Raw genomic sequence first — 13,665 nt, forward strand, 5'->3', positions numbered from 1 at the left:
TTATTAAGTTTTTAGTATTTTAAAAGCCTAATTTATTTATTTAGTGATTTAAGAGTTTAAAACTTTTAAAATTAGCATTTTTGTGTTTTATTTTAATTAAGGGATTTTATTATAGTGTGTAGTGATTTACTATTTTGTTTAACTTGTTAATTGAGTTAGTATTTTAAATTAGCAATTTTAATTAGTTAATTAAGCAATAATTTTCCCCTAATTAAATCTACACACACACAATCACACAAACACACTTTTACACACACTAAAAATCGGCTAACACACACACACGCTTCATTGTTCAGTTTTATAATTTTTTAAAAGAGAAAACTAGTGTTCTTGGTATAGGGAGCAGCCGCCCCTATCGCTCTCAATTTCCAGCAAGTTTTCATCACTTTTGTTGTAAGAAAATCATGCCACGTTCGTCCCGGATCAACCTCACATCTTTCTCCGCTTCGCTGTCGTCGTTCGGTAACGTTAAAGATTTAAAGGCATGTATATTCTATTTTTCCTGCGTCGATATCATCATATTATGCGTTATGTTGTTTATTATGCGTAAAAATCCATGTGTGATGTGCAAAGTTTGAGCAGAAATTTTTTGGATCGATTTTTGAAACGTTTTTAGATCTAAAACTCGAAATTTATTGTTCTTTTAAATACTGTGATTTTTCGGTCATTTTTCTGGAAAAATTTCAACATATAAAGCGTATAACTTTTCGATACCTTTGTTTTGACAGTGAATTCGAATATTTGGATAAGTAATGAGTGAGTTATGATCATTTTTTGGGGGACTTCTCAAACTGTATTTTTTCTCTGAAATTGTGTTCTTGACGAATTCTTGAAGTTTATTCATTGCAGGCTTCGTTGGGAACCGTTTGAGGATCGCTGTTGCGTTTAAGTATTGTGAGTATGATATTGGGATGAATTTTGGTGCTTCTTCTTGCGTCGATAGGCACTTGGTTGCATTAGAAGTATTAGGAAACATTTTGGTGTCAAAATGTCATGTTTTCAGTTTGAGTGCGTTGTATGGCTTGCATCGTGTTTTGGGGCATTCGCGTGAGTTTGAATCACTACCATAATGTCCTAGGCTGGTTCTCGAGGTGTTGGTTCAAGTCGATAAGACGTGGGTTAGAGTTTGCATCGAATTTGTGCATTTGGGGTCGAGTTTGCACAGGTTTAGCGCCGTAGCACCCGACTCTCACCAGCCCGGCGCAGCGGTGCTGCTCTTGTGGCGCCGCAGCGCTAAGGCTGCGGTAGTGCCAGCGCCATGCCCAGTGCCTAGGCACTTGAACATGACTTTTTAAATCACTATTTAGGTTCATGTCTCGTATATTTTGGAAAATGTTCACACATCATACTATGATTTGTTCCAGGGGTCGATGTCATAGTTTAATACATTGATTAAACGAGGTCAAGTTGCGAGTGATTTTAGAATTGTCATAAGAAATTGTTATTCGGGTGGTGAGCACAACGATTACGTCTAGGTTATGAAATATTAAGCGCATGTAATCATGTTAGTATGTGCAGCAATGGCCCAAAGCGAGATCCAACGAATCCCTCAACGCCAGGTAAGTATGTTCGATGTGCAAAGAAAATACTTGTAAGTTTTTGGAGGTATGCTAAATGTCTTGTGACCAAATTATGTATGGTATTGGAAAGCGGTAAAGCATGACCAGGGACCAATCCACCCCGTTAAAGCATGAAAGGGTTTAGATCAGAATTGGAAAGGGGTAAAGCATGACCAGGGACCAATCCACCCGTTTAAGCATGAACGGGGATCTCATGTATGTGGCAGTGGATTTTTCCTGTCAGCCTAGTACTGTGGTTTAGTCTGATCAGGCGTATTTATGAATGGGTCACTTGTTTTGAAACATGCCTCTACGATAAATTATGTTATGTATGCTATGTACCATGCTAGCATGTTAAGAAAAGTTTCACGATTATGGCACGTCTATAATACGTATGTATGTTCAAGCTTTTGTATGCAAGTTCAAGTTCAAGTATGTACGTTCTATTTTAAAGATACATGTGGTTTTATTACGTACTGCTTGTTACTCCCAGTATATACATGTTAAGTCTTTATACTCACTAGACTTGATCGATGCAGGTGAGGATGACTTTGAGGAGACGAGGGGTGTGGACCAATGAGCTGGCTTGGACTGAGTGGGAGGCTAAACCCGAGGACCGCCCATGTTTTTAAGATTTCAAGCATGAAAATTTTTATTACTCTGATCTCATGTTTTGAGTTACGATGTTTAAACAAGTGTTTTAGCAAACTTTCTTTACGATCTTTTTACTGCAATTATTTTTGGATGAATAGCTTATTTTAAATCGATATTTAAAAGTTTATTTTGTATTTATGAAAATGTTTATTTTTTCGCAAATTTTAAATATTTTTAAAGTACGGTACGTTACAATTGGTATCGGAGCGGTGTTCTTGTAAAGGGTTATTCCTACTGTCAGTTGCGAGAAGCTCACGAAGCCACACCTTAAGTCTGTAAGTTTTAATGTTTGAATTCTTTCATGTATTAAGCATTAAGCCATGATTTCAGTATGTCCATGTTTTAAGTTCAAATTACGTACATCTTATGTTATTTGTATATATTCATGCACATGGGGTTTACGTGTTGGGTAAATTGTTGGAACAATATGCCTCCTAGACGCATGATTAATCGGGAAGCAAGAGGCGAGGATAGAGAGGCTCGAGAGGAGGGGAGAGACGCTCCTCCTCCTCCACCGCCAGATATGCAGGCACAGATGCTTGCAGGAATGACTCAGTTCTTCGCACATTTTGCGAGAACCAGGCTGCAGTGGACACAGGGGCAAGGCCCTGACCATAAGCAGTGTACGAGAGGTTCAGGCAGATGAACCCAAAGAGTTTTTGGGGACCACTGACCCGATGATAGCCAAGGTATTGATTAAATCCATCGAGGTAATTTTTGCCTTTATGGAGCTGCAAGATGCAGATATGGTCAGGTGTGCCACATTTATACTGATAGGGGACGCCAGACTGTGGTGGAAGAGCGCGTCCATAACAGTGAATTTGCAGACCCTTCCTTGGGATGACTTTAACGAGGTATTTTACTCTAAGTACTTCAATGAAGAAGTACGATCCAGACCGACCAGGGAATTCATGACGCTGCAACAGGGAGACAACAGTTTTTCAGAGTTTGTCAGGAAGTTTGAAAGGGGGTGTCACTTTGTGCCCCTGATATCTAATGATGCCCAGGGGAAGCTGAGGAACTTTATGGATGGTTTGCGACCGATCTTGTGCCGTGATGTGAGGGTTGCTGTTCCGACTACTTATGTCGTTGTCGTGTCTAGAGCCTTTGCGGCAGAGCAAGACCAGAGAGACATCGAGGTGGACATGTAGGGCAAGAGGCCCTATCAGGCACCACAGCGACCTCAGTTTAAGATGCATTACCAAGGTCAGCAAGGGAAGAAGCCATTTCAAGGACTGCCGAAAGGCAAGGGTCCTGTTCCACAGCAGAAGGCTCCTCAAAGGCCTGGTGAGTACCCGGTGTGCCCGAAGTGCAACCGACAGCATCCGGGAAAATGTTTATATGGATCGGGCAAGTGCTTTAAATGTGGAGTCAGCGATCACATGTTAAAGGAGTGCCCACAGTGGAGGCATCCAACCCATGGAAGAGTGTTCGTCATGCAGGCTCAGGAAGCGAACCCAGACACGACATTACTGACCGGTAAACTTATTTAATTAAGCACCGTATTATTTTGCGATGCATGTTTTGAATTCGATTTGGGATCTTTATTGTGCTAGTTAGTACATTTGGTGACTCTGTGTAGAAATTGTCTACTATGCATGAGGTTAAAGTTAGAATTTTGGGATATAAGTTTTGTATTGTGCTAACGTCTCTCAGGAAATATTTTCATAAAGAGAGTAGCCACGAAGGCCTTGATAGATTCATGGGCCACCTACTCTTTTAATTTGGAGACATTCGCTAATCATTTAGACGTCAAGTCTATTGGACTCCATGTGAGCTACTCAGTGACAGTCCCATCAGGGGAAGAATTATCAGCTACTTGTGTGGTTAGAGACATCGATCTTGAACTGCAAGGCCACCTAGTACATGCCGATCTGATCGTGTTGCCGATGCCAGAATTTGATATCATTTTGGGAATGAACTGGCTGACGAAGAACAGAATTCTTATTGATTTAGAGAAAAGGTCAGTGTTAGTAAGACCTTTGGGAATGGAGCAGTTTCTCTTTGAGCCAGCTAGGTGGGGGAGTTTCCCTCGCATGATCTCTTGCATGCAGGCGCAGAGACTTATTTCCAAGGGATGTCAGGCTTTCTTGGCTAGCATTACTTCTGCACCTGACGTACCCACTCTGTCATTACCTGATGTACCAATGGTCAGAGATTTCCCTGACTTTTTTCCCTATGACGTCACAGGCCTTCCACCAAAGAGAGAGGTGGAGTTCGCTATTGATATTGTGCCAGGCACCGTGCCAATATCTAAGGCACCGTACCGACTAGCTCCAACTGAGATGATAGAACTCAAGCAACATATTCATGATCTTCTTGACAAAGGATTCATTCGTCGTAGTTTCTCACCATGGGGCGCACCAGTGCTCTTCGTTAAGAAGAAATATGGGAGCATGAGGCTGTGTATCGATTACCGAGAACTCAACAAGGTAACGATCAAGAATAAATACCCACTTCCAAGGATCGAGGACTTTTTTGATCAGTTGCAAGGAGCTACAGTGTTCTCTAAAATAGATATTCGATCAGGGTATCATCAACTGAAGGTAAAAGATGCAGATATTCATAGACGGCCTTCAGAACTAGGTATGGGCATTACGAGTTTTTAGTGATGCCATTCAGACTGACGAATGCTCCAGCAATTTTTATGGACCTCATGAAACGAGTATTTCATCCCTACATAGATCAGTTTGTCACAGTGTTCATTGACGACATTTTCATTTATTCGAAGAGCCATGAGGAGCATTGACAACATTTGGGTACAGTTTTGCAGGTCTTGCAAAGTCGCAAGTTGTTTGCAAAGTTTTAGTAAGTGTGAATTCTGGTTGGAGAAGGTAGCGTTTTTGGGTCACATAATTTCTTGCAGTGGCATTGAGGTGGATCCAGCTAAGTTAGCAGCAGTTAAGGAACAGGTTGAGCCGAAGAATGCCTCAGAGATCCGCAGGGAGCTTTTGGGAGGAATGAAAGGAATGAAGAAGGGAGCATTTGGGAGGAAGAAATTTTGGTTCCTTCGTGTTTTGCTGGTAAAGAGGTAAAGAAATGGTTGGATTAGCTTAGAAAGTCGAAACTTATCTTTTTATACATGAGGCGGCTCCTGGGCGGACGTCTTTTACCGTCCAGGTGAGGAACTCTCGGCAATCATTTTGTGCAGGTCCGCCCGGGCGAACATTCTCTTCGGCCCGGACGGGCAGCTTTCGGCTCTGCACACTATTCCATTAAAAATCGCTCCAAAAACGTTTCTTCCTTCCATAATCTGAAAAAGTGGTAAACGTAAACATTGTAGTCGTATGTCTTAGCTTTAATCTCCAACTGATTTCATGTCATTTGGAGGTCTGAGTAAAAATTTATGCTTATTCTTCTAACATGTGTCAGTGAAGGAATGACGATATACACGACACACTTCAAGGCACTTTTGAATTGTCTTCCACAATGATTTTGACAAAACCAAAACATGAAAGTTGTAGCATTACATCTTAGCTTTCTAATGGTTATGACCTCACATAATTTGGATACATATTCTAATCATTATGCTAAAACCCGTAAAAACTGGCATATTTTCATCTCAATTCCTACCAATTTCATTACACTACCACTACCTACACATCTTACTATCACTATTTAGACACATTTTCATTCTCAATATACCATGGACAATCTAGAAATCAATTCAATCTCAATATCGATACGTCAATCAACATGAAAAATATAATGAACTAAATAACTACACATTAAATGACTTAAACGCATTATTATCATTTGTACGAGTAACCGGGAATTACAATTCTCCCCTCCTTCAAAGAATTTCTTCCTCGAAATTTTACATACCATATAGTTCAGGATATATCTGTTGAATCTCGTCTTCTCGCTCTAAATTTGCTTCTTCAATTGCATGATTGCGCCATAATAGTTTCACCAATGGTATTTCCTTGCCTCGTAACACTTTTGATTTCCTGTCGAGGATTTGGACCGGTCATTCTTCATTTGAGAGATTCGATGCAAGCTCCAATGGTTTGTAATAAAGAGCGTTAGAAGGATTGGCCAGATATTTCCGTAGCAAGGAAACATGAAAAAACGTTGTGAACATTTGATAAGTCCGGTGGTAAAGCAACTTGGTAGGACTTGTCTCCTATTCTTTCCAAGATTTCAAATGGAACAATATATCTTGGACTTAATTTTCCCTTCTTGCCGAAACACAAAATGCCCTCCAATGGTGATATCTTTACAAATACATGGTCACCAACCTTAAATTCCAATCGACGGCGTCGCACATCAGCATAGCTTTTCTGTCGACTCTGTGCAGTGTGAATTCTTTCTCTGAGTTACCAATTCAGCTGTCTATTGTACCAATTCAAGGCCTAATATCTTTCTTTCTCCTATTTCATCCCAATGTACAGGAGATCGACAATTTCTACCATATAATGAAGAATACGGTGCATGTAGAACCCGTAAATTAGACTACGTATAAGCCATGCATAATTCTAGTATCTAAATATGATTTTATTGCATGAGAATTTAAATGCTTTTCTTTAAATTTAATTATTTTATTGCATTAGTTTCAATGTTATCTTTTCAGTTAATTGAGTGAGACCGGACTGGAGTTGGAGTTTGAGATAAAATTTAACATTAAGAATTCATTCCTAAAATTTATTTAAGATAAATAATAATTTAATTTAATGAAAAATGGTGTTTAAGGAATTATTAAGTAATTTGATTATTTAGCCATGCATGCAAGATAATATTATTCCATAATTAATTTCCTAACTCATTAAAATATTTAATAGGTAGGTAAAACACTAGAGATTTAAAAATACAATATTTAAGAAATATTTTCCCTCCCCTTATCAAAGTTTTCGGCCATCACTTTTATTTAATTTAAAAATAGTTGTCAACTCATTTCTTTAATATCTTTCCCTATCCATTTCATGATAGATAAATCCCTAAATTCTATTCACCACTAATTAATATTTATACAGTAGTCCTACCAAACTTTAATAGTAATTTTCGGTCACCACAATTTAAAAGATTTAAATTTTCTTTGACAACTCAACCTTGATTCTTTTCTATATCAATTTCTGGGTAGATAATTCCCTCAATTTAAATCCTCATTTAATTAATAACTAAGCCATATCCTACCCACATTTTAGATGATAAAATCGGCCACCTCTTTTTTTAAAAGATTTAATTTTGATTTACAACTCATTATTTATTATCTTTCCTCAATCTTTTCTAGATAGATATCCTCCCCACTTTTAAATCACTAACAAATAATTAATTAAGCAAAATTTTTCTACCTTGAACCTAGACTAATTTTCGGCCCCTTGCATTCTAATTACCCCTCAAAATGTTTTGATATCATTCATATTTTCCTTATCTCACAAATTCATTGATAGCAAGATTTTTGTTACCATTTAATCTCCCATTCTATCTTGCAATTTCCATTCATTCTCCTAACCCTTTATTCCCTCTCCTCACCACCGAAAATCAGAGAAAATTTCAGAACAAAATCGTGAGCAAGCCATAGAAAATTAAGAGAGAAAAATTGAGAAGCGAAGCACTCCGTCTCCTCCGTTCCGCGTCGTCGTTTCGTTTGTTTTTCGTGCGAAAACAAACCAAGGCATGTCTATATTTCTTTCACTCATCAATCAAGACATATTAGTAATTTTTTTATCATACTCATGATTTTATAATGCAAAAACCGAAATACATCAAGGGATTTTCAAAAAAAGAACATGCAGATTTTCGGCCTTCTTACCTTGCTTCACAGGTTCTGAGTTTTTAGTGTTTCAGGTGGTTGGCTCGTGTCCAGGCTCCCAAGGCTGCTCCTAGGCATGTACTAGGATGTATTGGGATCACGTTGCTCCAATAGTCGAGTCCCATGCACGCTGGAATTACGAAAAAGGACAACAACTCTTCCTTTATGCCATTTGAGTCTCGATTTTTATTGTCGCTGTCAAGGGAGAAAGTTCCTGATCTTGGCTGCCCTAGGGTCCTATATGTTGGATCTCGGTTTTTTACACCTCCAAATGCAGCGGAAGTTTTAAAAAATTTTAGATCTTGACATTCAAGATATTGTTTGGGCGCTCGTACAATTTTATCAAACATTCATAGGGCATTAGAATTTATACCTTTGTGAATAAATCACGTGGCACCAATTGATCCGGTATGACGGATCTAGCTTTTGATGAATCCCTACGAACTTTCTTCAAGATACTCCTTTTTTTTTCTTCTAATTAGGTCCACGACTGGATGATCTATTCATCTTCCAATTTGCACTAGAAGATTGGGAGAAGTTTTGCGTTAGAGATCAAGATTTGAGAGACGGCTCAACCTTTTCCCTACAATGAGGTGGCCAAAAATATTTGGAGGAGGAGGCTGATTTTCAAAAATTTCTTATGGTGGCGGCTAGGGTTTTTCTTTTCAACTCTTATTTATAAGTAACCCATGACCTAATTATCATAGTATCATAATTGGGCCCTTTAATTAACATTAATTGGCTTGATTAATTAATTGGGCTAGTCACACTAGTTTAATCTATTAATCAAGGCCCATTAATAGTTTTAATTATTTAATATGTTGGACTTGTACTCCTACAAGCCCATTAAACATATTACCCACCATATTTAATTTATTAATTAATCAACTCAACTCTTGAGCTTAATAAATTAAATACATTATAAACTCAACATTTGAATTTATTATTTAAATTGTAAATTCAACTCTTTGAATTTTTATCACCTCAAAAATTTAATATTTAATAAACTCAATTTTTGAGTTTAATAAATTAAATTATAAAATTTTATAAATTCAACTCCTTGAATTTATTTTCTCCAAATTTCATAAATTCAACTACTTGAATTTATTTTCTCAAAATTTAATTATCATAAATTTAACTTCTTGAATTTACTACATCATAATATAAATTCAACTCCTTGAATTTATTCTCTCAATGGGAATAAATGATCCAGTGCTTGTGTGACCCTCAATGGTTCAGGGATACAGCTAGCCGTGGTTTCACAACTCTTTGTGATTCAGGACATGTTCCTTTATTCGGGCTTACCCTAGTTAGCCCCATTCTTTTCATCAACCCCTTGATCAAGAATGCCAGAACTCATTTCTGATTGCACCCATCGGATCATGGTAAGAGCGTCTAGTAGCATCGCCCCATAATCCCCTAGGTATCACTGATAGTGCCTGCAAGAACCAGTCGAGTATGATTAACGTACAATACGGTCCCTTCATCTCATATATCCTAATCAAATCTGCAACCATTGATTCATCGAGGGTTGCATATTAATTCGATCATAATCTGATAACTATAATAGTGGCATCACATGTACTATTGGAGAACTCCTTCTCCGACGTACATTTCATACTCTGGCCAGAGATTCCATTCACTATTATTACATCAGATCAAATAGGATATCCACACCCGTAGGTGACCGGTTAATCCCCGACTACAATGCACCGGCTCCTATATGTGTCGCAATTGTTCCCAACCTTGCCACCTGATGACTCTCTTGGAGCCGGTAAACGAGTCAAAGCACAATCCTAGCATATAGAGGCTTAGTTTTGTCCCGGGTCGTAAGGACTAATGGTGTACAATCATAACCACAGACTTATCCTCTCGATGAATCATAACAACTTGGAAAGTCCGAGGTAGGGTTGTTCGGTATAATCATCATATGCTATGCCCTTACCAAGAAACGCAGTACACAACATTACAGATGCTAGTCTCGAGCTCAAGCGAACTTTATCCCTGTTTTAAGCGGCTGAATCGTATAGGAACGAATTTAGAATATGCAGTGTTTACAAATGAGTTTCAACATTGAATTACGATTCATTTGTATTAAAGCATAATCAAGGACTTTATCTATGCTGTTTATATGGTATACATATAAAGTATAACAAGACCATAAAAGGTTAAATTATATTAAAATAAAGATTGTTTATTTCACTTGAGTCAATAAATTCCCTAGCCAACCGTTGGCTTGCAGCGCATCTACTCTAACACTATAGCCATAGTTAGAACACCTCCCTATCATGTCTAAGACGTGACCAAGCCGCCTTTTTGAGGCTTGATTCATGGTAGAATCGGTTTTTCAATAAAAGAAACAAGAACAGCCCCCCCTCGGCCCCTTCATTTTTGTACTGCATGTGTAGTTTCGTTTTTGTGGTGTGGTGTGAATCTTGGTTGGCCTATGGCCCTTAGCCACGGTTCATACCATACCCCTTGATGTCTATATCATTCCATGGTCAATCAAATTGCCACTGGAAAGGTCCACGACAGCAAACAAAGCCAATTACCCTACGCATGCAGGTTGATTATTGGATTAATTATATTTCGGTGGGATCGGAAGGAACGAACCGGGTTCGGACCGTCCGAAGAGGGTTCGGACCGTCCGAAGAGGGTTCGGATCGTCCGAGACAGGTGGTTGGACGCGTGGAAGCCATGCAGAGTTCGGATCGTAGTATCCCGATGCCTAATTTGAGTTAATTATTGGATTAATTATATTTCGGTGGGATCGGAAGGAACGAACCGGGTTCGGACCATCCGAAGAGGGTTCGGACCGTCCGAAGAGGGTTCGGATCGTCCGAGACAGGTGGTTGGACGCGTGGAAGCCATGCAGAGTTCGGATCGTCCGATCAGGGTTCGGATCGTCCGAGACAGGTGGTTGGGCACGTGGAAGACATGCAATGTTCGGATCGTCCGAAGTGGATCGGATCGTCCGAAGTGTACCGGATCGGAGCGTCCGAAGTGGATCGGATCGTCCGATCGTTGTCTATAAATAGAGGCGCGAGGCTTCATTTGTTACTCGCCAATTCCGAGTGTTCCAGAGCGTTTTAGTCGTTTCTGATGGGTTTCTAGTCTTTTCCCGAGGTTCAGGCACTAGCGGGGAGCTACTGGTTTTGAAGCGGAGCTGTGCTCTAGTTGGGGAGCTAGCGGCATCAGTGGGCTGACTACGGACGCAGGCTTGATTCTAGGGCTGATTTCTAGGATCTACTGGTTTGAGGTACGAAAGTACTATCCGAGATAGCAGGATTGAGTATGCTTTACTATGTGTTGCATGTTTATATGTTGCATTATTATCTGTCATATGATGCATGGTTTATTATGCGGCATTTGCATAATCATGTTGAGCCTGATTATCTTTGAGATAGCCTGTTGAGAGGGTGCTCAGCCCTCGTTTATTGTGGATGGTTGGACCCCGTTGGCCGACGGTGGTCAGGTCACCGGTATATCCACAGGTTTATTTCGGTATGGGAGCCACCTCCTGGTGCGACGGCGCAGAGTGCTACATACCTTGACGTCATTTACCTGAGCAGTATTTCGATATACCCAGATCCTGGTATCCAGTACATTTTGCATACATGCATGTCATAGTCTTGTATACTCATGCTTTCGGTGCTGAGCGTTTTATGCTCACGTCCTCGGTTTATCTCTGTTTTGGACACCCTATTCGATGGGGCAGGTCTCAGGTTGGACGGTCCAGGAGGGAGTGGGCAGAGAGCCGGCAGAGGTTGACCTGTAGTTGTTGGTATTTGTTCTTGGTTTTAGTTCGATCTGATTGTTTAAGTATTTTGTACTTACAGTTTCGATTGGGTTGTATAAACTGTTTTTCCGCTGTTTTACCTGATTCAATTTTAATGTTAATTTTGCATGCTTAAGTTCTGATTAGTAGGTGATTCTGGAACGGGTCACTACATTTATGGTATCAGAGCATGCATTAAGATTTTGGGATTTAGAACTGTTCTTTTGGGTTTAATCTCTGGTAACTTTTGTAGCTAAAAGATGTCTGGTTTTGACGACGATGCTAGTAGTCATGGCAGCGTTGGACGCTGGGGAGACCACGACGATCGGGAGCGTCGTCGAGAGCATCGAGAACGTCGTCAACACCGTCGTGATGAGCCTCGGAGTTTTAGTATGCATCGGTTCTTGCAGATGGGACCGAAACCTCTTTCGGGCGGTGAGACTCCGGATGTTGCGGAGAACTGGCTTGAGAGGATGGAGAGCTGCTTCAAGACTTTTCAGTGCTCGGCGGAGCAGCAGATGGATACCCTTGATTTCTTGCTGGAGGGTGGTGCGCGTAAGTGGTGGAGGTCTACCTCTGCACCGATAGTTCAGCGACAGGGTCGAGTTCTTTGGGCCGATTTCCGAGCCGCTTTCATGCTGCTTTACTTTCCGCCAGCTCTTCTGCAGACCAAGGCGATTGAGTTGATCAATCTGAAGCAGGGAAGTTTGTCTGTTGATGAGTATCAGCAGAAGTTCTTTGAGTTGCTTCCGTATGTTCCGCATGTCAGTGACAATGCTATGGCCAAGTATAACCATTTTCTTCAGGGCCTCAATCAGGAGATTTATGATCGGGTTGTTGTCTGCGATGATCCGACATCGTATGAGGGCCTTGTGAACCGTTGTCGCCAAGCTGAGGGCAGTTTGCTGAGAGGTCGAGCCATGCAGTCTGCTCGTCCTCCTAGTTCTTTGGGTCCCCGCGCCCAAGCATTTAAGAAGGCTGGATCTACTTCTTCTTCCTCTGGATCTGGAGGAGTTCACCATTTTGGGAAGAAGAGGGGCCCGTGTCAGCACTGCGGGAAGGATCATTCGAAGGAGCGTTGTCGCAAGGTTGCGGGTGCTTGTTACAAGTGCGGTGAGATGGGCCACATGAAGAGAGATTGTCCACAGACGGGCGGAGGATCAGGATCTGGTTCTCAGGCTTCAGTTCATCAGAGGCCACAGCAGGGACAGTCTACTCAGGGTTCTAACCTCCGACCGCGTACTCAAGGGCAGGTCTTTGCTCTTAACCAGGATCAGGCTGCTGAGGAGAACGAGAGAGTTATCGCAGGTTTATTTTTATTATGTGGATTACCTGCTTACGTTCTCATTGACACTGGTGCATCTCATTCATTCATATCTGCGAGATTTGCTAAGCGTCATGCATTACCTTTCACTTTTTTGGACGTTGTGGTATCTGTTTCCACACCGATGGGTCATTCGGTGTTAGCTAAACGTCTAGTTTTGGGTTGTCCTCTAGAGTTTGAGGGTAATGTTTTAACTGCTAATTTGATGATTCTTGCGATGGAGGATTTTGATTGCATTCTGGGAATAGATGTGCTGACTGTGTTTAGAGCTACTGTGGACTGTTATCAGAAGTTTGTGCAGTTTCGTCCAGTTGAGGGCGACAGTTGGTTTTTCTATGGAGAGGGAGCGCGACCCCGATGCCCGTGGTTTCTGCTCTGAAAGCTTGTCGTGCTTTAGAGTCGGGCGGGGAAGGCTACCTTATCTATGCTATTGATTCGTCCGCAGATAGTGTCGGTATCAGTGACATTCCAGTGGTTTGTGATTTTCCGGATGTTTTTCCCGAGGAGATTCCTGGTTTTCCTCCCGTTCGGGATGTGGATTTCGGCATTGATTTAGTGTCAGGCACGGCACCAATCTCTAGAGCTCCTTATCGATTAG

General features: G+C 40.8%; 1 protein-coding gene across 1 annotated transcript; it reads left to right on the plus strand.

Moving 5' to 3' along the window:
* The first annotated feature begins 752 nt into the window (after nt 1–752).
* Nucleotides 753–3,364, plus strand: LOC140806718 (uncharacterized). Its single transcript, XM_073163257.1, has 3 exons — nt 753–756; nt 850–1,047; nt 2,796–3,364. The coding sequence occupies exons 1-3, from the start codon at nt 753–755 to the stop codon at nt 3,362–3,364; spliced, it is 771 nt and encodes a 256-aa protein (XP_073019358.1).
* Nucleotides 3,365–13,665: the final 10,301 nt, after the last annotated feature.

This window comes from Primulina eburnea, chromosome 12 (assembly GCF_022965805.1).
Source record: "Primulina eburnea isolate SZY01 chromosome 12, ASM2296580v1, whole genome shotgun sequence".
Lineage (NCBI taxonomy): Eukaryota > Viridiplantae > Streptophyta > Magnoliopsida > Lamiales > Gesneriaceae > Primulina > Primulina eburnea.

Bases quoted from the DNA above. Each gene is read 5' to 3' on its own strand.
- LOC140806718 (XM_073163257.1), top strand. The intron at 1,048-2,795 runs GTGAGTTTGAAT...TGCGAGAACCAG, and splicing joins TCGTGTTTTGGGGCATTCGC to GCTGCAGTGGACACAGGGGC.